This window comes from Oncorhynchus kisutch, linkage group LG29 (genome assembly GCF_002021735.2).
Source record: "Oncorhynchus kisutch isolate 150728-3 linkage group LG29, Okis_V2, whole genome shotgun sequence".
In the NCBI taxonomy this organism is placed as follows: Eukaryota; Metazoa; Chordata; class Actinopteri; order Salmoniformes; family Salmonidae; genus Oncorhynchus; species Oncorhynchus kisutch.
In genome coordinates, this window is record NC_034202.2 from 12012378 (window position 1) to 12039203 (window position 26826).

At 44.1% G+C, this 26826-nt stretch overlaps 1 protein-coding gene across 22 annotated transcripts in view; it reads left to right on the top strand.

Moving 5' to 3' along the window:
* LOC109873668 (formin-binding protein 1) overlaps nt 1-26826 on the top strand; it is a 97919-nt gene that overhangs the window by 21536 nt on the left and 49557 nt on the right. For 8 of the 22 annotated variants that reach the window (XM_031809244.1, XM_031809246.1, XM_031809266.1 and 5 more), the window contains exons 2-4: nt 13759-13874; nt 22889-22945; nt 23102-23249. In XM_031809244.1, the coding sequence (XP_031665104.1) occupies nt 13759-13874; nt 22889-22945; nt 23102-23249 (321 nt within the window). Of the gene's footprint in view, nt 1-8708; nt 9133-10394; nt 10507-13758; nt 13875-22888; nt 22946-23101; nt 23250-26826 lie in introns of those variants that run through there. The other 14 variants (XM_031809247.1, XM_031809252.1, XM_031809249.1 and 11 more) reach the window with 8 other exon arrangements.

Here is a 26826-nt window from a genome sequence, read left to right on the forward strand (position 1 = left end):
AGTATCTGCAGACCCTACTGCAGATGAAGATTACCAGCTCTGTGAGTGTACATCAGTAACTGGTGATTCTATCCTCATCTTCAACATCTCCGTCACAGTTAGGAGACAGTTACGCACCTGAGCGCCACAGTCTGTACAATACCGTTAGTCGGAATTTAATCTGCAATGCATTACTTTAAAAAAAAATACATGATACAGTATCTGAAGGAACCTTACTTGGTTTAAATTAAATGTTGGCTATGTAACACTAGCACAAATCTACTGTCACTTGGTGTCAGTTGAACTTCGGAGCTCAGGGACAGGGCGTTTATTTGTCACATGGAGGCGGTTAGCCTAGTGGTTCGAGCGTTGCCAGTAACCGGAAGGTTGCTGGATCGAATCCCCGAGCTAACAAGGAATACATATGTTGTTCTGAGCAAGGCAATTAACCCACTTTTCCCTGGGTGCCGTGGATGTTGATTAAGGCAGCCCCCCCGCACCTCTCTGATTCAGAGGGGGTTGGGTTAAATGTGGAAGACACATTTCAGTTGAATACAATCCGTTGGACAACTGACAAGGACTTTCCCTGATGAGCAAAGCCCAAATGATTTCTGCTGTAAAGGCCTCAATGAATGAGTTATTACCACCCTTCCAGTTACAGTGACTCACAGCCAGGGATCTAAATTAACATGTTTTAATTGGTAGCACTGGTGCTCCAAACTTAAACAAGGCAACAATAAACATGTTGTTTCCCACGATTTAGGCAGCAACCCCCCCGCCCCCCAATTTGTGATTTATTCAAACAATTAAGTATTTTTTTCCCTCGCCGGAAATCCGCACTGATAGCTCACAATGGATGGGATGTCAGAGAACGGACTCGACTGCTTGATAGAGAGATGCATTGAAGTTTTCAGTTATTACTATAGCGCCTCCCTTTTGCCAATCAGTGTAATTTTGTGAATGTCGGATCTCCGTGGCGAGACACATCATTCACCCAAGATTCGTCAAAATAGGGCCAGTGGTGTCTGAGGTATCGTGTGTAACTAACGCACGGCGATAGATTCATAGTCCCACCCATTGCCAACGTTAATACATTGTTAGCTGCATCTGTATAGAATTACAGTGCCTGTAGATAGTCGACACTCTCTTTCAAAATGTTCACCATTTGTGAATGGGCGGAGCTTCTAGATCCTTATAGGGAACTTATTTCTCATGAGGAGATGCATATATGTACAGTGGCTGGCGAAAGTATTCACCCCCCCCCCCTGGCATTTTTCCTATTTTGTTCCCTTACAACCTGGAATTAAAATAGATGTTTTGGGGGGAGTTTGTATCATTTGATTTACACAACATGCAAAATATTTTTTTTATTGTGAAACAAACAAGAAATAAGACAACAAAAACTGAAAACATGAGCGTGCATTACTATTCAAACAGATTTCCCTCAAGAATTTCCCTGTGTTTAGCACCATCCATCATTCCATCAATTCTGACCAGTTTCCAAGTCTCTGCCTACGAAGAACATCCGCCTGGCATGATGCTGCTACCACCATGCTTCACTGTGGGGATGGTGTTCTCTGGGTGATTAGAGGTGTTGGGTTTGCAACAGACATAGCGTTTTCCTTGATGAACAGCTGTATATATACTGAGATCATGTGACACTTAGATTGCACACAGGTGGACTTTATTTAACTAATTATGTGACTTCTGAAGGTAATTGGTTGCACCAGATCTTATTTAGGGGCTTCATAGCAAAGGGGGTGAATACATATGCACGGACCAATAAACATTTAAAAAAAATTGAAACAAGTTATTTTTTTCATTTCACTTCACTAATTTGGACTATTTTGTGTATGTCCATTACATGAAACCCAAATATAAATCCATTTAAATTACAGGTTGTAATGCAACAAAAATAGGAAAAACACGAAGGGGGGTGAATACTTTTGCAAGGCACTGTACAAAATGTCATGACTGTAGCTCAAACGGGACAGGATATATGCTTGTTCAAAGTTTGGTGGGGAACAAAAAAATGCAGGAAATATAATGAGCTGAGCTTATAGGTCCTTATGAGGGTTGAATGTTTTTCCAGTATTTTACAAATGTTCCATCCCAAGAATAAATCACTGTTCTCTCGGGAAACCTGGTATTTCCCACCAAAACCGGAAGCCATTGAAAAGCATTATAAAGCATATAAAGGACATTCGGCAAGTATTCAGACCCCTTAACTCTTTCCACATTTTGTTAAGGTACAGCCTTATTCTAAAATTGATGCAATAGTTTGTTTTCCTCATCAATCTACACACAATACCCCATAATGACAAAATGTAAACAGGTTTTTAGAAATGTTTGCAAATGTATAAAAAATGTAAAACAGAAATACCTCACTTACAAAGTACCCTTTGCTATGAGAGTCGAAATTGAGCTCAGGTGCATCCTGTTTTCATTGATCATCCTTAAGATGTTTCTACAACTTGATAGGAGTCCACCTGTGCTAAATTCAGTTGATTGGACATGATTTGGAAAGGCACACACCTGTCTATATAGGTCCCACAGTTGACAGTGCATGTCAGTGCAAAAACAAAGCCAGACGGAAGTCACTCCTCAGTGAAAGGTCCGCTTGGAGTTTGCCAAAAGGCACCTAAAGGACATTCAGCCCTAGTCCTTATGGGAAACATGTTGCTTAAGAGGAGATGCAAATACTGTATGTACAAAATGTCATGACTGTAGCTTGTTCAAAGTCTGGAATTTTAGTCTGAAATCTAGTTTTTTTTGTTTATTATAAAAAGCTAAAATGTTGATACTGCAAGCTGAGATCTACTGCTCAGATTTAAGACTATGCAACAATAACCTATTCAAAACAGTCTGTAGCAATGAGGTTTGTGCATATTGGCTATGCTTGAATTGCCTTGCTGATGTTGTTCTTCTCAGACCATTTCCAAATTATATTTCAAAACTTAAGGTTTATGATCACACCGGAAATAGATCAGTCGTTGTATTGCTTGTGAGGCACAGCTGAGTGGGCATAAACTTTTTTTATTTTATTTCAATTTACTGACGATGCCTGCATCTGATGATCAGTCTCAGTGGAGGGAGGGAGGGAGCAGCCCTCTGCTCTCTCACTGTCCGCTGAGACTGACCATGACCAAAAAGGGGACACCGTCTTCCAGCTGATGGCGAAACTTGAGTCACTCTGCATTATTTTGGCCTCATCCACAAATTCATGTTACTCCTATGACCAGAGAAAGTGAAGTATTTCCACTAATAATAACAATGCAAGCCTTTTGATACACTCGTTCATTGCAGCTGCAGTGCTGGTTGAAGTGGAAGAAGGGAGAAGCTCGTTTTATGGCGTATAAAAGTGTTGAATAAAAAGGGGGTTGACAGAGCTGAATGAAAACGTAAACATGAACAACTCACTCATAAAAACAGCAGCTCTTTGCTGTATTCGTCGACAGTCTCTCTTTTAAACGTTTGGAACTCTCACAGTATCTATTTTGCTGTCCTCTCGAGGAAGCTGCAGACACTGTAATCGTAGGGCCATCTGATTGACGAGCTGTAGGCCTATAGGTGCACTGTAGGTGCCCGCGGGGTATGGCACTCGGAGGCAGCAGTACAGCAAAGCCTAGTCATAACAACAATTCTTCTTCTTCTCCCCTAGTCATTTTGATGTTCCCAAAATAAAATTCCAAGTAGCACAGATAAATATTTAGGAGCATATGCGACCACAATGGCCTCACTTTAGAGCCCTGCTAACAGCAGAACGCACACACGTGTGGACAGACACACCACGACTAGCCACGGTCGTGTTGCTATAAATATGTGCAAACAACAGCACTAACACACATGCTGATATCAGCACATTCAGACAGCTGCGTTTATGCAAAAAAAATTGTGTGTATACATATTTTTAGAGGGCCGCTTTGAATACTTTATCAACAGCTCAACTGGGTGGAGTAAAACTCTCCGACAGCTGAAACAAAAGTATGCTAAATATTAAAGGGAGAACTTACATTCTAAACGCCATATGGGCTTTTTATATTGCATGGGGAAGATCAGAGCTGGTTTTAGTCAGGGTGATGTGGAGTCATTGCTTGTGGTTCAGAACAGGCTGAAACGGCCACATCAAGAGAAGGGAAGGAAGGGAGAGGTCTAGGTTAATGATTACAGTCTTGTGTAAAGTCATTGTTTAGGGGGGAGTAGGGCAGGGGGGCGGTGGGGTTGAAGGGGGCACTTAAGGTGCTTTTGTGCCCTTTTTGTTCAGCAAGGCAAATGTTTGTGGTGATACTCACTGTCCAGTGGAGAGCTGTGTGTGTGTGTGTATTTCTGTGTGGTGTGTGTGTGTGTCTGTCCCCTCCGCCTAGGGGTTACTGAGTCCTCCAGTGGAGATTATTATTCCTACCCAGTCCAATGGACAAAGCCTCTGTGTGCTCGGGACCCAGGTCGGCATCTCCCACTAAATATTTGCCCTGGTGGTCGGACGCCCAATACTCGTGAGACACGCTGGAGTAGCCTAATGCATTGATAGGGCCGGGAGGAAACAAAACAACTATTTTGCAGAGTACAACTCTCCTCTCTGCTCTACTGTGCCTTTGTGTTGAGGTCAGACAGAGAGAGAGAGAGAGAGAGGGGAGATTGTTATATGTCATGACATTTGTTGGTTGTTTAGAATAGGAAAACTACTGAGCAATCATACATTTTCCTCTATGCTGCTGTAGTTTATTAGACTGGCAAGGACTAGAACTTGTTAGCACCAATTGGATATTCATCACTAAGAGCTAATGACCGATTGGGCGGGGCGGGGGGGGGGCTTTTACACAACCAACCGATCAGGGATTTATTGTTCATCAGAGTTTCTCATTGAGAGATATTCTTAGGAAGACCTAATTGAAACCCCCCTTTCACCTCCCACTCTTGTGAAGTAGATATGACATACAGAGATCAAAGATAATGCCGTATTAGGAAAGTACTTTGTCCCTGTTAGCTAAACAACGATGATGCTGATGACCGTTTGCTCTGTATGTTTAGTTTAAATAAGGAGTTGTAAGGACCACAAGTCCTAAGGACTTTAGGCTACATCATATGACTCGGTGCGTAGGTCCAGTAGTTCGGTATCTCAGCAACAAAAAGAACTGGGGCAGCTTTCCTCAAGATGCTGAGATCAGGATCGGATTCCTGATTATTATCCTGGTCTGTTATTTAGAAGAAACCAAATCAAACTACTGTTAATACTATGTGATACTTTTCAGTGGAATTACTTATGCCTCGTGACAAGGGCCGGGAGTTTGTCTCTGACCATGTGAACTGATCAGGAAAACCTCTGGGCCGTAGTTAGGCCTATAGCCAATCCATTTTTCCTTGTCAGGTCATATGATCAGGAAAGTCTCCTCTGAGCCCTACTCATAACATCTGGTCCACACTTCTGTCCTACGACACACTTCTATTCTATTCTACTGTGATGTGAAGGATCTCTGACCGAGACAATGACTTTTGTGCCCTCGTTAGTTATAGTCCCATTGTCTAGCCTGTCTATCCGTCCAGCAGAACATCTGTCCCCTCTGTCTCACCTCTGTTGGGACATCTGGTGTCCCCCTCTCTCTCTCTCCACGTGTGTCCTGTGGTATGACTATTATTTCTGGAGGAACAGTGGGAAACGATGCTACTTCTGGATGTTAATGTTTTCTGTCTGCATGATATATGGGGCTCCAGAGTGGCGCAGCGGTCTCAGGCACTGCATCTCAGTGCTAGAGGCATCACTACAGACACCTTGGTTTGAATCCAGGCTGTATCACAACTTGCCGTGATTGGGAGTCCCATAGGGTGGTGCATAATTGGCCCAGCGTCATCCGGGTTTGGCCGGTGTAGGCGGTCATTGTAAATTGTAAAATAAAAATTTGGAACAGACAACACATCAAAACTATGAATTAACATATGGAATCATGTAGTAACCAAAAAATAGTGTTAAACAAAACATTTGTTATTCTTCAAAGTAGCCACCCTTTACCTTGATGACATGATGTGTTTGAAAGCATGGTGTTTTGTAGACTCACTCCCATTTATGACATTTCTGTGACTATGCGATAATAAGCTACCTATGTGTAGGCCTATCTTTAGCACCTGGTTGGTGTGTGTGTGTGTGTGCGTGTGCATGCGTGCTTCCTTAAGATTTTCTGACCCACAGAAACATGTAGGTCCATGACTCTTGCTCACTTGGACAACTACTTAACAGGCTATTAGATAGCGTTCTCTTATTTCAGCTGACCTGTTCAACCTTAAACACGGGCCCCTCCCCTCTCTCTCTTTCTAATGGCCTATTGAATGCCTCTTCCCACTGGGCACAGCTTTCCATTTATTGTGAACACTGACCTGTAAAGAAGGGTTGGAGGTAGTTGGTTGTGGATGGGCAGGCTACAACATTTGGATTGTAACTTATGGTAAGGTATGAGACAGACTAGTCCTAGCCTGTAATGATCAGCAGGGTTTTTGAGTCTGCCCGGTCTACTACAGTCTTTCATTGGTATGAAAGGAAAATAGCAAACCACCAACCTAGAGTTAGGTGCCAATAAAATAATGGGAATCGCAATCTAAAAAGCTTATAGAGGAGGTTTCTCTAGATCTGGCTTCCTTGTGTCCTCTCTCCCTTCAAGAAGAGAGGGCGCTGTGTCAAACGTTTCATCAGAAGTTGTTGTCTTCTTCCAAGGCCTGTCGTGGTGAATCATCCTATGTTGGAGCTTACAGGGCCAGGGAGGGAGGGAGGTTCGAGGGGGAGAGAGAGAGCCTTCCAAAATATTTGGCAGTAGTCAATGATTTGCAGACCCTATCTAAGTGTTGTTGACCACCTTCGGGGGGCAGCATAATGGGGGCATTGTTACCCTCTACCACCCTCTGTAGTTGAAAAAAAAGTGTAGAAACTAGCCAGGTTATTGCCTAGGGGGCTTTATGCAAAGTCATTGCATTATTTTTCAGTGCCAACAGAAGTTATATTTTACCTTTCATTCTGTGTTAGACAGTAAGGGGCTAAGGTGAGAGGAGAAGGAAGAGGATGAGAAGAAGGAAGAGAGAGAGAGAGTGATACAGAAGGGTAGCAGAGAGAGAATCCTGGATAATACCAGGCGTGACACAGAAAGGTAGCAAAGAGAGAGAAGCCTGGATAATACCAGGCGTGACACAGAAGGGTAGCAGAGAGAGAAGCCTGGATAATACCAGGCGTGACACAGAAGGGTAGCAGAGAGAGAGAAGCCTGGATAATACCAGGCGTGACACAGAAGGGTAGCAGAGAGAGAAGCCTGGATAATACCAGGCGTGACACAGAAGGGTAGCACAGAGGTCGGGCCGAGGTGCACTCTGAAGCTTCATCATGTATTAGCAGCCCTGGAGAGATGACCAAACCAAACTATGGGATTAAATATAAAATAAGATTGCATTCCCCTGCATGCTCATGCTTGTCAACTGGCCTACCTACACAGAGCCATATAGTAGTATAGAGATATATAGGTAAGCAAAGGCCTATATAGCTAGGCATAGGCCTTAAATAAAATCCTTTGCTATAAGCTACTTTACCACAAACAAGCACATCTTTGTGCATTTTTGTAACATACTGTATAGCATTAGCCTCCTTAGTGCCTCCTTTGTTGTTCATTTCAAGCCTTCGCAGATCTCATAGAGGAGTGGGGTGATATAGCCTACGGTACGGTATATTGATTTGACTAAATATAATTAAATGGGCCGATCCGATGTGCAGTACAATAGTGGATCGGATAAGGCCTGAATCAACAAGTGTAGGAACGGCTGTGCCTGTCCCAGATCGCTGTGGAAATGAGGTCAGAGGTTACAGCTGATACAGAAGTGGGGCACGAGCAGGGGGCCATGGGATAGGAGGGGGTGAGAGGAAAGAATGAGAGGAGGGGATGAGAGGAGAGAGAGGGACTGCGCCCCATAGTCAGGATGTTTTCCTCGGGAATGAAACAATGGGACAGCGTGAGGGGTTTTGAACACGAAGGCAGATGCCGACAGGGAATTTCTATAGATTTCAGATTCAGAAATAGATTGAAACAATGAAGATGGAGTGTCTCATGAAGCCGAGCGCCCAAGTTTCTGATGAGCGAGACTACAAATGCTGTGACTGTCTGGCCCCCTGCCTCTTCCGGATTGTCTAAACACATTGTTTTGACGTGTCAAGGCAGTAGAGAATTGTGGTGATGGTTTTCTGTGATATCAGAGTGCACCTTCCTATACTCTCTGTCGTTTTCCTTGATATTTTGTTCTGATATGCAGTGTTATTCATAATTTATTAGCACTTTTTCCGCCTGTGGGAATCGCCTGGCCAGGGTGTTTTTTTTTCTCCCTTTCTAGTGGAAAGCCATTCGCTCCCTTTCTTCTCTCTCCTCTTTCTGAGATCTCTCCCCCTTTATGCGGTAGAACGTGTCTTCTTAGTCGTGTATTCAGACCACGTGTCACCATTGTGACACATCTTTTCCCAGAAGTGTCCCCCACTGTCCTGCCTTGGGTTGTCCAGCTAATGAATGAGGGGATGTCGGTCATCTGCATTATCTTTCATCAAAGTGACCCCTCCCTCTTTCTCCAGTCCAGTCCCTCTCATCCCATCCTTTTCTTTCTTCTCCACCTCTTTTACGCCCCTCTATCCCCCCCCCCCTCTCTGAATCATTCCTCCTCTGACATCCCACTGAGTTCATCTCACGCCTGACGGAGCATTTAGCTTGCATGCTCCCAGGCTACGGCTGGCCGCAGATGCAGAGTGTGTGTAGGAGGAGTGTGCGTATGTGTGTCTCAGTACTGTATCCCTCTCTCTTGCTCCGGGACCCCTTCCATTCGTTCTCTCAGACACACCAGGGTAGATTTTGGTCTCCTTGGTGAAAATAGGGGATAGGAATAGTGCGCTTGAACCTTTCGAATGGTCACTGGACTTCCTTGGTAACCCTTTCTGTGTACTTTCAATGGGACTGGATACCGTCAGTATTTTCTGGAGAATGATACCCTTTCCAACCGAACCACAGTGAGGCTTGACTGGCTGTTCCACTCTGGGCAGAGGAGAGTTGGACCTTGGTTGGATTTTGACGTTGGACAAGGGTGGATCCCCCCCCCCCCCTGCAACTATAGGATACCATGCTGCCTCAACTGCCTCAACTAAGAAGGGTAATGTGACTTAGCCTACGTATTTTGGGTCAAATAATACACTGGCAAGATATGCATTGGATCCCAGAGGGTAGAACGTGAAACATGAATTTCCAAAGTGGTCCTCCTACTTCTGTGGAGGGATGCGTGTGTGAGTGAGGGGGATGTTTGTGCGTGTTAAGTGCGCGGCGTGTTTGGATGCAGTGGGGGGTGGAGAAGTTCCGTATTATAGCACATTTTCATTTGGAGTACGCTCATTATGTGGTTGTATGGTGAGATCCTGTCGAGTGGCTGCTATCCAGTGTTTTAATTAACCAAACCCTGTGAGGAGATCTGCTGAATCTATTTGGCACAGAGGCTGGCAATGAGTGGCGAGCACCGCTTCAGGGAAGAAGGGATGAAGAAGGGAGCAGAGAGAGAGAGAGAAAGAAAGAGGAGAGCATGCTGCAGAGAGTGCGTGAGAGAGGGGGGAGTGAGGGATAAAGACAAAGAAAGAAAGAATATGATATGAGAGGAAGCTACACTGGCATGTCTTTTTATTTCAATAGAATAGCCAAATGTTTTACAATTCTCTTCACATGAGTGGGTCCACTGAGGGATGTTCGTGTGTAAACCTTCAACCGAGTACGTATATGCCTGCTACATCAGGTTAGTGCGGGGCAGGGAGAGAAGATAGCACGATGGAGAGGGATAGAGAGCTTGCGAAACAACTAGGATAAAAGTATGCCTTGTTTACTTTGAAGAACTACTAAAATAGTGATTGTGTCAGACAGCATAGGCGGCAGCTCTATGGAGATGAGATGATGACTTGAAATGAAATAATAAAGTTGTCAAATGAAACACATTTTAATATACACTTCAACTGATGTATTTTTAAAAAGTAAAGCAATGTGAATAAATAAGCAGTAATGGGAAGTCACGACCATCATGGGACTTTTATTCATAGTTTTTTCTTTTTTTTACAGCATTTTGCAACCCGCGTAATGCATAGCGTTTACAAAAATAGTGAAGACTGAAATCGAAACTTGATTATTTGTTAATAATTTAACCCGAAACTGAACCAACCTAAAAAAGCACTATTCGCTCAGCACTAATGATAGCCTACAGAAAAAAAGAACTGTCCCCCAAAAAAGTATATATTTTTTGGGCATCAAGCCCATATACTAAACTGCAGAACCCACATCCACTTCCTGTGCCAATGAGCTAGCTAGCTGTAGCAGCCTGGCTGTGTAAAACGATGGATTAAAGCAGCACAAAAGACACCCCCACTAAGAACGCTGTCATGCTAACTGGGATGGTAGCTCGGTCGACAGTTGGGGAATATCCTGCACCGAGGGATTCTGCTTTGGTTGAGGTGGACTACAGATGATGGGGGACTGTTGGAGCTATACCAAGGTGAATTTGTTACTGTCAATACTGTAAGTGGACGGTAGCTGTAGAGAAGCATGATTGCGCAATGTTTTGTGGTGCACTGGAGTGTGTTATCCTCTAATACAGTAGGGATGTTTTTTGTAAGCTACACACAAAACATTTCAAACATCTAAATACTACCAGATGGAGGTTATTTGGCTTATAACTGTTGTTGAACCCTTTTTGGTGATACAGTATAACCCTTTTTGGTGATACAGTATAACCCTTTTTGGTGATACAGTATAACCCTTTTTGGTGATACAGTATAACCCTTTTTGGTGATACAGTATAACCCTTTTTGGTGATACAGTATAACCCTTTTTTGAAGGTTCAGTAAAGAACCATCCTCAAAAGGTTCTAAATGGTGCTATAAGGAACCCTTTCCTAAGGTTCTATAAAGCGCCATTAAAAAAGGTTATGTATAGTGGCTTCCCGAGTGGCGCAGTGGTCTAAGGCAGTGCTAGCTGTGTCACTAGAGATGCTGGTTCGAGTCCAGGCTCTGTCGCAGATGGCCATGACCGGGAAACCTATGGGGTGGCACACAATTGGCATAGCGTTGTCCGGGTTAGGCGATGTCTCAGCAATATCGTCCGGGTTAGGGGAGGGTTTGGCTGGCCGGTTAGTCCTTGTCCTATTGCGCTCTAGCGACTCCTGTGGTGGGCCGGGGTGTACGGTGTTTCCTCTGACACATTGGTGCGGCTGGCTTCCGGGTTAAGCTGAGTTGTGTTTCAGAGGACACATGGCTCTTGACCTTTGCTTCTCCTGAGTCCGTACTAAAGGTTCTATATAGCACCAAAAAAGGGTTCCGTATGGGTACAAACCTTTTTGGGGCTATATAGAACAATTTTTTTGTGTTCTTTATAGAACCTTAATGGAGAATCTGAAAGCTTCTTTAGAAATCATTTTGAAGAACCATGCAGTTTAAAAAAATCCTGGATCCGCACCATATTTTATTGTTAAAATTCCATAGGTTTTGGGCCTCCCGAGTGGCGCAGAGGTCTAAGGCACTGCATCGCAGTGATTGAGGCGTCATTACTACAGACCCGGGTTTGATCCCAGGCTATCACAACCAACCGTGATCGGAGTCCCATAGGGCGGCGCACAATTGGCCCAGCGTGGTTAAGGGAGGTTTTGGCCGGGTGGGCTTTATTTGGCTCATTGCGCTCTTGCGACTCCTTGTGGCAGGCCGAGGGTCTGCAGGCTGACTTCGGTCGTCAGTTGAACAGTGTTTCCTCCGACACATTGGTGCAGCTGGCTTCCAGGTTAAGCGGGCAGTGTTAAGAAGTGAGGTTTGGCGGGTCATGTTTCAGAGGACGCATGACTCAACCTTTGCCTCTTGAGCCCGTTGGGGAGTTGCAGCAATGAGACAAGACTGAAATTGGGGGTAAAATACTATATATATATATATATATATATATATATATATATATATATATATATATATATATATATATATATATATATATATATATATATATATATATATATATATATATGTGTGTGTTGTGTTATGCCAACACATATTATATATGACTATGGCCAGTGATGGTGTCTTGTGAAAAACTCATGTATGGCCTTGTGTCAATTGAGAACGGCTGACTAAATCAGTCAGTGGTTCTCAATTTTTTCATCATGGCCCCCAGCTGTTCCAGAGGTAGCTCACTGGGTTTGACTTGTCAATTAACACAATAATAACACCTATGGAATATATATATACAGTGCCTTGCGAAAGTATTCGGCCCCCTTGAACTTTGCGAACTTTTGCCACATTTCAGGCTTCAAACATTAAGATATAAAACTGTATTTTTTTGTGAAGAATCAACAACAAGTGGGACACAATCATGAAGTGGAACGACATTTATTGGATATTTCAAACTTTTTTAACAAATCAAAAACTGAAAAATTGGGCGTGCAAAATTATTCAGCCCCTTTACTTTCAGTGCAGCAAACTCTCTCCAGAAGTTCAGTGAGGATCGAATACTTTCGCAAGGCACTGTATATATATATATATATATGTATATATATACAGCTACCCTGTTTGTATGCTATTTAGATTTTTTCCTGGCACGTGGTGATTTAGCTGAGTTTAGCTTTAATAACATCATCAAGTTTTTCTCTATTCTACACATACTTAGGCTATATGACAGAGGAGAGACGTTGCATGAAAAGGATTCGTGTGACTATCATATACCTCATGCTTCCTGTTCAACTCCAAGGTACAGATGAGTACAGTTAGGTTGAATAACTGAATGAATCTATGAATAATTTACAAGGCCATTGTGGGTTAGCCTTTCACAAGACACCGTCACTGGCCATAGTCATGCATTTCACTCTAGGCTAAAAGTAGCCTACAGTGAAAGTCCTTTTACTTGGAAGTGAAGAGGAGGCTGAATGTGTTTTTGTAAATGGTGGGGTCAAGGAGTTCGTCAGTGGAGGTGTTTCTGCTTGTAACCACTCGTGTACAGCAATACTACAGGGCGCCAATATCTCATTTAAGAGACTAGGAGGACCATGGATGTCGTACCCACACTATAAGCTGTTTAGAAGAAGAAAGAAAACCAAAACCCCACAACGGCACCCAATACATGAATTACACATATCAGACAGTCTATAAAGTAAGTCAAGCGTTGTGTCTGATTGGTGACTTTGGCTGGTAAAAACAGTCTCTTTGGAATCGGTACCGCTAGCTCCAAGAAGTACCAGACCCATAAGACTTTTACTAACAGACAAACAACGCTAAGTTAGAAAGGCTAGCTAGACCCACTGTTCAATGAAGTGACCTCAACTCTTTCTGTTTTACCCTGTTGCCTTATTAGAAGGCAGGTGTGCCAAATAGACTTGGATAACAAGTTAAGTGGCAGCAGCAACGCGAGAGAGTAGGTCTAATTGTCGACTGTAAAACCCTTGGCCTTTTGAGAAGGGGAAAATATTAGCACAAACAGTGTTGCCGTGAGTAATTTTGTGTAGGCAAGGTACAGCCATTATAATGGATACCTGGAACTGTTAAACCTCTTGACATTTCAAAGCAGCTGCCGCGTTATCAACACGCATGGAAAAGGTCATGTAGTCAACTTTTGGTCCTTGGCAACTACTGTAGTGAGGTTTGTGTCACTGCAAGATGGCTGCCCTTAACCAAATCTCAGAATGCTGCGTCAAAAACGTTAGAACTGTATTGGGATGTTATATTCATTCTTGCATCGTTCTCTCTCTCTCTCTCTCGCTCTCCTCTGTTTACAGGATCAGTTTGATAACTTGGAGAAGCATACACAGTCGGGCATCGAGTTTGTGGAGAGGTACACCAAATTCGTCAAAGAGCGATCGGAGATTGAAATCAACTATGCAAAGCAGATTAAGTGAGTTCTGCTTCTTTATTGCCCACTCCTTTCTAGGGAGTTTTTCCTAGCCACCGTGCTTCTACACCTGCATTGCTTGCTGTTTGGGGTTTTAGGCTGGGTTTCTATACAGCACTTTGAGATATCAGCTGATGTACGAAGGGCTATATAAATACATTTGATTTGATTTGATTTATGACCTTAGTCTAGGCCTCTGTCTAGATGTTTCACGGGTGAATGAAATGGATAGTACTCTTTAATAATGTAATCATTTCAGTCTCAGCCTTCTTCAGCGTACAGAGTATATAATGATTATAACATATAAGATATTTCACTGCCATTAAAAACAAGCATGTCATGCTTCCGCACAGGCAAAGTCAATGACAGTTTGACGATGTTCATCTCATTCAGCCTGCAGTGAGCACATCACTACTGTGTTGGTTTTAGTGAGGTCGTATCAGAGAGCCTGGCAGACTCAGCGATGTTAGCTTTAGTCAGGTGGAGGGCTAAATAAACAGAAAAAGGATGCCTGGAGCGTTAGTCTCTCGCTTTCTTTCTTTCCATCTCTCTCTCTCTCTAGCTGTCTGTTTCTCTCTCGGTCTCTCTTTCTTTGTTTCTCTCTGCGTCTCACTCTCTCATTTCTCTCTCTCTCTCTCTCTCTCTCTCTCTCTCTCTCTCCCTCTGGCACGATAGTGTTTTTCTCTCACTGTTTTCCGCTGGAGGCGAGAGGAAGTAAGGTGGGGGGCGGGTTGGGGGCATGTGTTGCCATAGTAATGAGGTATCATCATTATCAACCCCAGCCAGCGCTGACCCACATTTATTTTTTTCCAAACACGGGGGAGTGTCAGTCGTTTAGTCCCGCCCCCCTTTTAAACCTGCGCTCTTCCTCCCCTCAAATTCCATCAAACCACATTTTGGGATTTGGTTCCCCAGGAAGGAGGGTAGGGGTGAGGGGATATTCTTCCTAAGTCCTCTTACACCCCAACAACAAGCAGCAGGGATCTTCCCCCCAAATCCCTTATTTCGTTCCCTAGAGAGGGCCCATAAGAGGGCTAAACACTCTAAGTACTGACTACTGACCAACCCCCATCCAGCACCCCGCCTCTGCACCCCTAACCCCTAACCCCACCTCCTTCTCTTTCTAGATAAATCTTCCTTTACCAAGGAGATAATAGAACTATTAGTTCCTCACTCTCTGTTTGCATGCATAGCGCACACACACACATGTTCGTACACACACACACACACACACACACACACACACACACACACACACACACACACACACACACACACACACACACACACACACACACACCACATGCCCTAATTAGTTTCCATCTGTGTCGGACTTTGGTATCTGTAACACAGAGATAGTATTTTATGGAGCGGCCAACCAGCCTCACAACCAAGGACCATGTGTATGGCGTCGTGTGGACGAGCAGTTTGCTGATGTCATCGTTGTGAACGGAGTGCCCCATGGTGGTGGTGGGGTTATGATATGGGCAGGCATAAGCTATGAACAATGAACACAATTGCATTTTATCGAAGGCAATTTGAATGCACAGAGATACCGTGGCGAGATCCTGAGGCCTATTGTTGTGCATTCATCCGCCGCCATCACCTCATGTTTCAGCATGATAACGCACGGCCCTATGTCGCAAGGATCTGTACACAATTCCTGGAAGCTGAACATGTTCCCCATGGCCTTCATACTCACCAGACATGTCATCCATTGAGCATGTTTGGGATGCTCTGGATTGACATCTACGACAGAGTGTTCCAGTTCCCGCCAATATCCAGCAACTTTGCACAGCCATTGAAGACGAGTGGGACAACATTCCACAGGCCACAGGTTTTCTGATCCACGCCCGTACCTTTAAAAAAAAAGTATCTGTTCCAACAGATGCAAATCTGTATTCCCAGTCATGTGAAATCAATAGATTGGGGCCTAATGAATTTATTTCAATTGACTGATTGACTTTATATGAACTGTAAAAAATCTTCGAAATTATTGCATTTTGCGTAAGTATAGTTTTGTTCAGTATAGTTGAAATGCCCTGTCATAGCCCTTCTAGGGATAGCCTCTCCACTCCCTATTTAATATGGCTTTTGTGACTGACTGGGTTAGAACCCGTTCTCCTGCGTGTCACAAGACTGAGTTAGCCCACTTAGTTAAAGCCTATAAAGATAAGTTCATGTAAAGGACGACACAATGCTTGCTTAACGAGTACCCCTTCCCCCTGATTTAGCTCATACCGAGACGCAAACTCAGGACCTCTGCCTCGCAAACACGTGACCGCTCACCTGAAGCACTCCAACCCACCGCGCTATTGAAAATTGTGCAAGGAGCGACACTTCAGGCTGATAAGTGAGTTTCACAGATCCCTATCTGCTACATTCACCTCCTTAACTCACTCTACAGCGACCCCAGCGGTTGAACCAGCGCTACTGTAGATCTGAGTCCAGTGGCACCATTGCAATGGACGTCACGCTGCCTGCTTAGCGTATACCGCTTCCCCCTGATTCAGCTCATATGGAGACTCGAACTTAGGACTTCTGCCTCGAAAACACATGTGACCGCCCTCCTGAAGCATTTCAACCCATCGTATTATAAAAAAAAAAAAGGCCTACTTCAAATTGCGCAAGGGCCGATACTTTGAAATGATCTGCTACACTAATACAAGTCTTTGAAATCCAGCAAGGTGACTTGGCGTGGTTTGGAGATCCATGCTTATGTGATGAGAACCTTGCCTGAGACCTGAAGACGTGTTAGTTTGACATGTGTTTGTTTGTGTTAGACATAGTCTAGTTTCAAGCAGGGCAGACTGGCCATCTGGTATTTTGTGCAAATGCCAGATGGACTGGTACATTTTTTCGCCCATTGGGCCTGTCTAACATGTTTTGGCTAAGTTATTTGGCTAATAATGGGGGCCGCATGGAAAAGAATGGGCCGGTGTGTTCAAAATGCCAGGGCCAGGTTTTGGTCCCAGTCTGCCCCTGGTTTCAAGTCTACAGCAAGGGTAGTCATTATAAGATGAACATTTGACTCAGTTGAGACTGTGTAAGGCTGTTGAGCTAAAGCCTAGGCTAAAACCTAGCCATTGGTCCTGTGACTTGGAAGGATCTCTTCAAGTAGGTCAAAGGAGGGTGAAGTGTAACACAGGTGGTTCTGTGACCACGCTCGTGTGATAAGAAAGTTGCATTTTCTAGTGCACAGGAGACCTGTGTTATAACCCAGTCAGTCAAACTAACACATGTGTTCATGTCTCAGCCAAGGTTGTTCATTACATGGCCTCGCGGGCAGTCTGATCCCACGAGCTTACATGAACGGTTCGCTACAATCGTTAATCAGTCTGGTATTTACGAGGTTACTCATCACATGGATGGATCACCAAACCGCCTCTGTTGCACTCATTAAATGGAGTGCAACAGATCCTTCTGCTTCTGTTTGCCACAGAAAGTGTTGTGGTTGTGCAGTAGGCCCGATTTCGAACCCAGTCAGTTATATTGGTGTCGTGATCTCTGAGTATGAGGTTAAAGAGGGGTGAAATGTAACCCGAGACTTGAAGACTTGTGTTAGCTTCCTGGACTAATCCCCATGGGCTTCGTCTAAGTGGGCTAACACAGTCCTGTGACATGCAGGAGACCTGGTTTCTCACCCAGATGACCTACTGCTATCACAGAAAAATATGATTTGCAAGTGACAGAATAGATAGCCCTGTTTCTAAAGCTTTCAACAAGGTTATTCAGGTTTTTTTTTTTTACACGTGTATCCTTGGACTAATTAGTCTCCAACCAATCAATTTAGCTCGTTAAAGCAGATCGAATCTACCTGGATCACTCCTAGATCTAATAAACGCTAATGAAATTGGCCCTTGGATCATCTGCCCCTCGTCACACCTCTATGCTGGAGGAAGTTAGATTTATAGATTTTTTTATTCTCCTCGCTCTTTCCTGCCTCTCTTCTCCCCCGTGTGTGTCTCTTTTTCCTCTCCTCCCTCTCTTGAACCTTTTTTGAGGTTTTTCCCCCTCGCTGCTGCAATTCTGCTGTAGCTTGACCTTGTCCGTGTGAGTTCTGATAGAGCTGCGATGTCTGTTGGATCTTTGATAGATCTGTTCTATGGTCTCTGGGCCTGAACATGGCGACAGCTCTCTGCCGTGTATGAAACACCTCATAGATGGGTTAGCATCTCTGCATCCGCTATTAGAACGGACTCCTCGACAAGACAAACACCTCACTCTGCTCCGCAGATACCACGGCACCACAATGGTCGAAGAGAAATGGTCGGAAATTAGACCAGAAGCATACAGTGAGCTCAAATTATTGGGACATTGACTCATTTTTGGTTGTTTTGACTCTCTATTCCAGCACTTTTGGATTTGAAATGATACAATGACTATGAATGGATCGTGAAAAAGACATGCTAGCTTCTCACCATTACATTAACAGGGGAGGTTAGCATTTTTGGGGAGCTATGATGTTTGTGCGGACAGTCTGTGCGTTAACCTCATAGTCATTGTATCATTTCAAATTCAAAGTGCTGGAGTACAGAGCCAAAACAACAACAAAATGGTCACAGTCCCAATACTTTTGGAGGTCACTGTATTTAAAACCGTGCATGATATAGTGTGTAGACAGGCGGCATGGCTGACTGCACAATACACGGTGCACAGTACCATTATAGACCTACCATTTCACCAAACCAAACAGCATGCGCTGGTATAATCTAGGTTAAATCCTCCTCCACTGTACCGAATGGATAAACACGCACAATGTTTCATTATAGTACAGAAGGCTACAGTGCATTACGTTTCCTCCCCCAAGCACAGTAACACACATTGGCATAATCCACAGTACAGTAGAGTACAGTAGGCTAAGGACTATCATTGTGTATACTACTAAGAAGAATGGGGGTGTGGGTGGTACAAACACACTGTCTAGAGAAAATGACACCGTATCACCCAATATGGGGCACACACACACGCGCGCGCACACACACTGGTCTAATCCTTAAGTCCTATGAGCACCCCCTGTCTGTCTGTGTGTTGGTTAAATACTCTATGGAGGAGGAGGAGGAGGAGGAAAGCCAAATGCATTTTGAAATGACATCTGGCCATGAGAGACAGGCAGGGTAAAAGCAAGAGAGAAAATGAAGGAGAGCGGGGGAAGAGATAGATCTGCCTGGCAACAGAGCAGACACCATGGGAGAGTAGTAGGGAGTTGTGGTGAAGAGAGAGAGAGAGAGAGAGAGAGAGAGAGAGAGCGACAGTGAACGAGCAGACATGCTGTAGTGTTTTTACCACATCCATGATTTGTTCATTCCTTCTTTTCTTTTTTTACACATCCCATGCGTGGCATTTCAATGCTAGTACTGCCGAGGAGGAACACGTGCATGTCTCACTGGCAGAGTTAGGCCCACATGGTAGCCTAATAATGACCTTTGCTACTGTCAATGGCCATAACAGTTGTTGTACCAGCATTATTAATATTGCCTCTATTATATTGCCGCAGTAGCTTAGTCGTTGAAGAGGCAGCGGTCGTTTCGTATCTCCCCCCCGCCATTGACCATTAATATTAATGACCACGACGTCGCAGGGGTTCTGTTGATATTCTAGTGTTTCTATTGACCTTCATTGTGCTCACCATGTGCGACCTGACCTCCATTCCCCAAATGAGAGGGTTAATGGTACAAACATCAGCATAGTAAACAGCACACCATGCATGAGTGAGAAGGCCTAGCTACAATATAGCAGGGTCCAAACACACCAGGAAAGTCGTGAAGAGGGCACGCCAAGAGAGCATCCTGACCGGTTGCATCACCGCCTGGTATGGCAACTGCTCGGCATTCGGCTGTAAGGCGGCTGCAGAGGGTAGTGCGTACGGCCCAGTACATCACTGCGGCCATGCGTCCTGCCATCGCAGGACCTATGTACAAGGCGGTGTCAGAGGAAGGCCCCAAAAAGAATTGTCAAAGACCCAAGTCATAGACTGTTCTCTCTGCTACCGCACGGCAAGCGCTATCAGAGCGCCAAGTCTAGGTCCAAAAGGCCCTTTAACAGCTTCTAACCCCCAAGCCATAAGACTGCTGAACAATTCATCAAATGGCCACCCGGACTATTTACATTGACACACCGCCTCTTTGTTTTTACACTGCTGCTACTCGCTGTTTATTATCTATGCATAATCACTTTACACCTACCTACATGTACATATTACCTCGACTAACCTGTACCCCCTGTATATAGCCTCGTTATTTTATTGTGTTCGTTTTTATAAATGTTTTTACTTTAGTTTATTTAGTAAATATTTTCTTAACTCTTTCTTCAACTGCATTGTTGGTTAAGGGCTTGTAAAGTAACTGTATTGTTGGTTAAGGGCTTGTAAAGTAACTGTATTGTTGGTTAAGGGCTTGTAAAGTAACTGCATTGTTGGTTAAGGGCTTGTAAAGTAACTGTATTGTTGGTTTAAGGGCTTGTAAAGTAACTGCATTGTTGGTTAAGGGCTTGTAAAGTAACTGCATTGTTGGTTAAGGGCTTGTAAAGTAACTGCATTGTTGGTTAAGGGCTTGTAAAGTAACTGCATTGTCGGTTAAGGGCTTGTAAAGTAACTGCATTGTCGGTTAAGGGCTTGTAAAGTAACTGCATTGTCGGTTAAGGGCTTGTAAAGTAACTGCATTGTCGGTTAAGGGCTTGTAAAGTAACTGCATTGTCGGTTAAGGGCTTGTAAAGTAACTGCATTGTTGGTTAAGGGCTTGTAAAGTAACTGCATTGTTGGTTAAGGGCTTGTAAAGTAACTGCATTGTTGGTTAAGGGCTTGTAAAGTAACTGCATTGTTGGTTAAGGGCTTGTAAAGTAACTGCATTGTTGGTTAAGGGCTTGTAAAGTAACTGCATTGTTGGTTAAGGGCTTGTAAAGTAACTGCATTGTTGGTTAAGGGCTTGTAAAGTAACTGCATTGTTGGTTAAGGGCTTGTAAAGTAACTGCATTGTTGGTTAAGGGCTTGTAAAGTAACTGCATTGTTGGTTAAGGGCTTGTAAAGTAACTGCATTGTTGGTTAAGGGCTTGTAAAGTAACTGCATTGTTGGTTAAGGGCTTGTAAAGTAACTGCATTGTTGGTTAAGGGCTTGTAAAGTAACTGCATTGTTGGTTAAGGGCTTGTAAAGTAACTGCATTGTTGGTTAATGGCTTGTAAAGTAACTGCATTGTTGGTTAAGGGCTTGTAAAGTAACTGCATTGTTGGTTAAGGGCTTGTAAAGTAACTGTATTGTTGGTTAAGGGCTTGTAAAGTAACTGTATTGTTGGTTAAGGGCTTGTAAAGTAAGCATTTCACGGTATATTCTACACCTGTTGTACTCGGCGCATGTGACAAATAGCATTTGATTTGATCTACGCTCTTTACAAGGAGCACATGTGCTCCGAAGTTGAAAGATGTAGGTGCACACAAATTTATTTAGGAGCACAATGAAAAAATATTTGAAGTAATAAAGCTAGAATCCTTCATTTTTTGAGGTGTACAGGTGCTTCTAAAAAAATAAAAAAGTTCCAGGTCGCACAGCCAAATGTTTAGGTGCGTATGCGAGTAAAATGGTGGCATAGTGGAGCCCTGATATGACTCACCATTCACTGCCTGGCTTCCGTGCAGCACGCCTCATTGCTTCCTGATTCGCTCTGCATCTGTCTGCTGAAGTCTTATTGGCTTGTTGTGGTGTGTTGCCTTTCTAGGTGGATTCTTCTAATTGGTTTACCTGTTTTTATTGGCTGTCTGGTAGAGTCTACTGTACATACACTGAGTGTACAAACACCTGCTCTTTCCATGACAATGACTGACCAGGTGAATCCTGGTGAAATCTATGATATCTTATTGATGTCACTTGTTACATCCACTTCAATCATTGTAGATGAAGGGGAGGAGACAGGTTAAATAATATTTTTTTTAGGCCTTGAGACAATTGAGACATGGATTGTGTATGTGTGCCATTCAGAGGGGGAATGGGCAAGACAAAATATTTAAGTGCCTTTTGAACGGGATATGGTAGTAGGTGCCAGGCGCACCGGTTTGAGTGTGTCAAGAATTGCAAAACTGCTGGGTTTTTCTTGCTCAACAGTTTCCTGTGTGTATCAAGAATAGTCCACCACCCAAAGGACCTCCAGAAAACTTGAAACAACTGTGGGAAGTATTGTGGGAACTGTGGGAAGTATCAACATGGGCCAGCATCCCTGTGAGTCCATGCCGCGATGAATTGAGGCTGTTCTGAGGGCAAAATGGGCTGCAACTCAATATTAGGAAGGTGTTCCTAATGTTTTTCACACTCATTGTAGATTGAGTAACCTACTGTGTGTGCGTGCATGTGCGGAGTGCGTGCATGTGACTGTTATTAAACTGTGTGACATATAGCAGGTACAGAGCGATAACCAGAAATAGGCGCGGAGTTGAGCCGACTATCGCTAGCAAACAGAGAGTGAGAGAGAGACAGAGAGAGAGAGAGAGAGAGGCTGACAGAGAGAAAGAGACAGGGGAAAGGAAGGAGACAGAGTGAGGGTTAAAGAGAGAAAGGAAGGAAGGAAGCGAGAGAGACAGAGATTTTGCCCTGGCCAGGTCACGTGGTCTGGAAAATCTTCTGGCCCTAACCATAACCCCCCCCCTTTTCAGCATTCTACTAGTGCTGGCCTGTTCTATTCTACTCACTCGTCTCATGCATCTTCTTGGTGACTGATTGTGTATTCGCGCTCCCGAGGCCATAAGCATTATTACTGGAACAGGGGGATGGATGTGGAGGGGGGGGGAAGGGGGGGGGGGGGGGGGGGGGGCGATGGCATAAAGCACTCTGGCAGATTGAACAGTAGTGGAAGATCCATTGGCACAGTGACATGGACATCAGTAATGGGGGAGGCATTAGGGTATTTCAGCCCGCCTGCTGTCCTATTGTATCAACCCAATGGGATAGTATACACATGCTTAAAATAGTAAAAAGAATCCAACTTATTGTTACCCAGTACTGAAATAACAGACTACGGTTCTTCTCTCCTCACAGGAATCTTTCAAAGAAGTATCAACCCAAGAAGAACTCAAAAGAGGAGGAGGAGAACAAGTGAGTTTGAGACTTTGCAATGCGACCATTGCAAATCATTGATAGTTGATTTTTCTTCAATGAATGACATGACTTGAGCATGTTGTCATGACCCATCAATTGCTGTGTCAGCCCCTCCTCCTCTGACATCACTTTCTGTGACCTCTGACCTGTCAGGTACACGTCATGCCGGGCCTTCCTGTCGACACTGAATGAGCTGAACGACTACGCAGGTCAGCACGAAGTCATCGCCGAGAACCTGACCTCTCAGATCATCACAGAACTCTTGCGGTACCTCACGGAACTCAAGGCTGAGAGGAAATCGGTGAGACCACACTTCCTGTTTATATTCTGATGCCCTCCATGTACTGTATATTATTTTCTATTCTGTTCGACTCTATTATTTTATACGGTATGTGATATCTATCTTCTATTTATTTGTACCCATCCATTGATCCATCCATCAATCTCTCTGGTCTGTCTCTCAGTAGACTGGTCTGTCTCTCAGTAGACTGGTCTGTCTCTCAGTAGACTGTCGGTCAGTGAAGAGGCGACTCCGGGATGCTGACCTTCTAGGCAGTGTTGAAAAGAAAAATCCATATCTCAGACTGGTCAATAAAAATAAAAGATTAAGATGGGCAAAAGAACACAGACACTGGAATATGCCTTTTTCTTTGCAACTCTACCTAGAAGGTCAGCATCCCGGAGTCGCCTCTTCACTGTTGACGTTGAGACTGGTGTTTTGCGGGTACTATTTAATGAAGCTGCCAGTTGAGGACTTGTGAGGTGTCTGTTTCTCAAACTAGACACCCTACTGTACTTGTCCTCTTGCTCAGTTGTGCACCGGGGCCTCCCACTCCTCGTTCTATTCTGGTTAGAGCCAGTTAGTGCTGTTCTGGGAATGGAGTAGTACACAGCGTTGTACAAGATCTTCAGTTTCTTGGCAATTTGTCGCATGGAATAGCCTTAATTTTTCAGAACAAGAATAGACTGATGAATTTCAGTCTAAAAAAGGCCAGTTTTATTGCTTCTTTAATCAGGACAACAGTTTTCAGCTGTGCTAACATAATAGCAAAAAGGTTTTCTAATGATCAATTAGCCATTTAAAATGATAAACTTGGATTAGCTAACACAATGTGCCATTGGAACACAGGACTGACGGTTGCTGATAATGGGCCTCTGTACGCCTATGTAGATATTCCATAAAAAATCTGGCGTTTCCAGCTACAATAGTCATTTACAACATTAACAATGTCTATGTTATTTTAATGGACAAAAAATGTGCATTTCTTTCAAAAACAAGGACACCCCAAACTTTTGAATGGTAGTGTACATATGAAATGTGTAAAGCAGCATGTAAACATTATTCAAGTGACTTGTGTTCCATTATTAAAGTGACCAGTGATTCTATGTCTATGTATATAAGGCAGCAGCCTCTAAGGTGCCTGGTTGAGTAACCGGGTGGTACCCGGCTAGTGATGGCTATTTAACAGTCTGATGGCCTTGAGATAGAAGCTGTTTTTCAGATGTCCTTGATGATCTTTTTGGCCTTCCTGTGACATTGGGTGCTGTAGGTGTCCTGGAGGGCCCCCGGTGATGGGTTGGGCAGACCACACCACCCACTGGAGAGCCCTGCGGTTGCGGGTTGTGCAGTTGCCGTACCATGCGGTGATACATCCCGACAGGATGCTCTCAATTGTGCATTTGTAAAAGTTTGTGAGGGTCTTAGGGGCCAAGACAAATTTCTTCAGCCTCCTGAGGTTGATGAGGCGCTGTTGCGCCTTCTTCACCACACTCTCTGTGTGGGTGGACCATTTCAGATTGTCAGTGATATGTAGGCCGAGGACCTTGAACCTTTTTACCTTCTCCACTGCGGTCCCGTTGATGTGGATAGAGGCGTGCTGCCTCTGCTGTTTCCTGAAGTCCACAATCAGCTCCTTCGTTTTGTTGACGTTGAGGGAGAGGTTATTTGCCTGGCACCACTCCGACAAAGCCCTAACCACCTCCCGGTAGGCGGTCTCGTCATTGTTGGTAATCAGGCCTACTACCGTTGTGTCGTCTGCAAACTTGATGATTGAGTTGGAGGAGTGCGTGGCCATGCAGTCATGGGTGAACAGAGAGTACAGGAGAGGGCTGAGCACGCACCCTTGTGGGGCCCCTGTGTTGAGGATCAGTGAAGTGGAGGTGTTGTTTCCTACCTTCACCACCTGAGGGCAACGGTTCACCATCTATGCATGGTTTCTGGTTTGGGTAGATTTTAATAGTCAGAGCGGGAACAACATGCCCTATACACTTCCTGTTGAACTCAGTCACCGTGTCCATGTATATGTCAATGTTAATCTCAGAGGCTACCCAGAACATATCCCAGTGAGCATGATCAAAATAAACTTGAAGCATGGATTCCGATTGGTCAGATCAGTGTTGAGTATATCTTAGCACAGGTACTTCCTGGTTGAGTTTCTGCCTATAGGAAGGGAGGAGCAAAATGGAGTCGTGATCTGATTTGCCGAAGGGAGGGCGGTGGAGGGCCTTGTAAGCATCCCGTAAGGGGGAGTTACAGTGGTCGAGTGTTTTAGCAGCGTAGGTACTACAGCCAATGTGTTATAGAGCTTCGGTAGCATTTTCCTCAAATTTGCATTGTTAAAATCCCCAGCTACAATAAATTCAGGCCTCAGGATATGTGGCTTCCAGTTTGCACAAAGTCCAGTGTATTTCCTTGAGGGCCGTCGTGGTATCGGCTTGAGGGGGAATATACACTGCTGTGACTATAACTGAAGAGAATTCTCTTGGGAGGTAATAGGGTCAGCATTTGATCGTGAGGTATTCTAGGTCAGGTGAACAAAAGTACTTTAGTTTCTGTATGCTATCACAATCACACCATGACTAGTTAATCATGAAACATACACCACAGCCTTTCTTCTTCCCGGAGAGTTCTTTATGCCTGTCTGTGCGATGTACTGAGAACCCAGCTGACAGAGCCATGATTCCGTGAAATAGAGTATGTTACAGACGTCTCTCTGGAAGGATATCCTCGCCCTGAGCTCACCTACTTTATTGCCCAGAGACTGGACATTACGGAATAATATACTCGGAAGTGGTGGATGGTGTGCACGCCTCCTGAGTCGGACTAGAAGTCCACTCCGAATACCTCAGCCTCTGGGATAAGTTCAATTGCCCTGGGGGGTATGGACAAAGGATCCAATTCGGGAAAGTTGTATTCCTGGTCATAATGCTGGTGAGTTACCGCCGCTCTGATATCGAAAAGTTATTTCCAGCTGTATGTAATAACACAAAAAAACGTTCTGGGCTGATAATGTAAGATATAACACACAAAAAAAACAAAATACTGCAAAGTTGCTTTGGAGATAGAAGCAGGGCTGCCGTGTCTGTTGGTCTATGTTTGCGGTCAGTCTTGCTCAGACACACTTGCCCACAGGAAAGAGAGAGAGCAAGGCCTATCCCGTCGGCTTGCTCTATCTTGTACACTGAGGTCATAGTTGTGTCAAGATACTGTAGATACACAGCCAGCCACCTAAAGACTGGCCATTGGGCCAACACATGACTCTATGGGTGTGTCACAAATGGCACCCTATTCCCTATATATTGCACTACTTTTGACCATAGAGAATAGGTACCATTAGGGTTGCAGCCTATGACTCCTTTATATGGAACAAATCTCATCTATGTATATAAGGCAGCAGCCTCTAAGGTGCCTGGTTGATAGGCACCTGGTTGATAGGCACCTCATCTATCATTTAGAGGATATTTTTCTCTTATAAACTCCCTTTTAACACATTTGTCCTTCCCATTGTAAACATGCATTAACACAGTAGTAATATCTTAGTTAGGATTCAAGGAAAACAAAATAGAGGCCACCTTTTAGACATTAGTCAGAGGCAAGG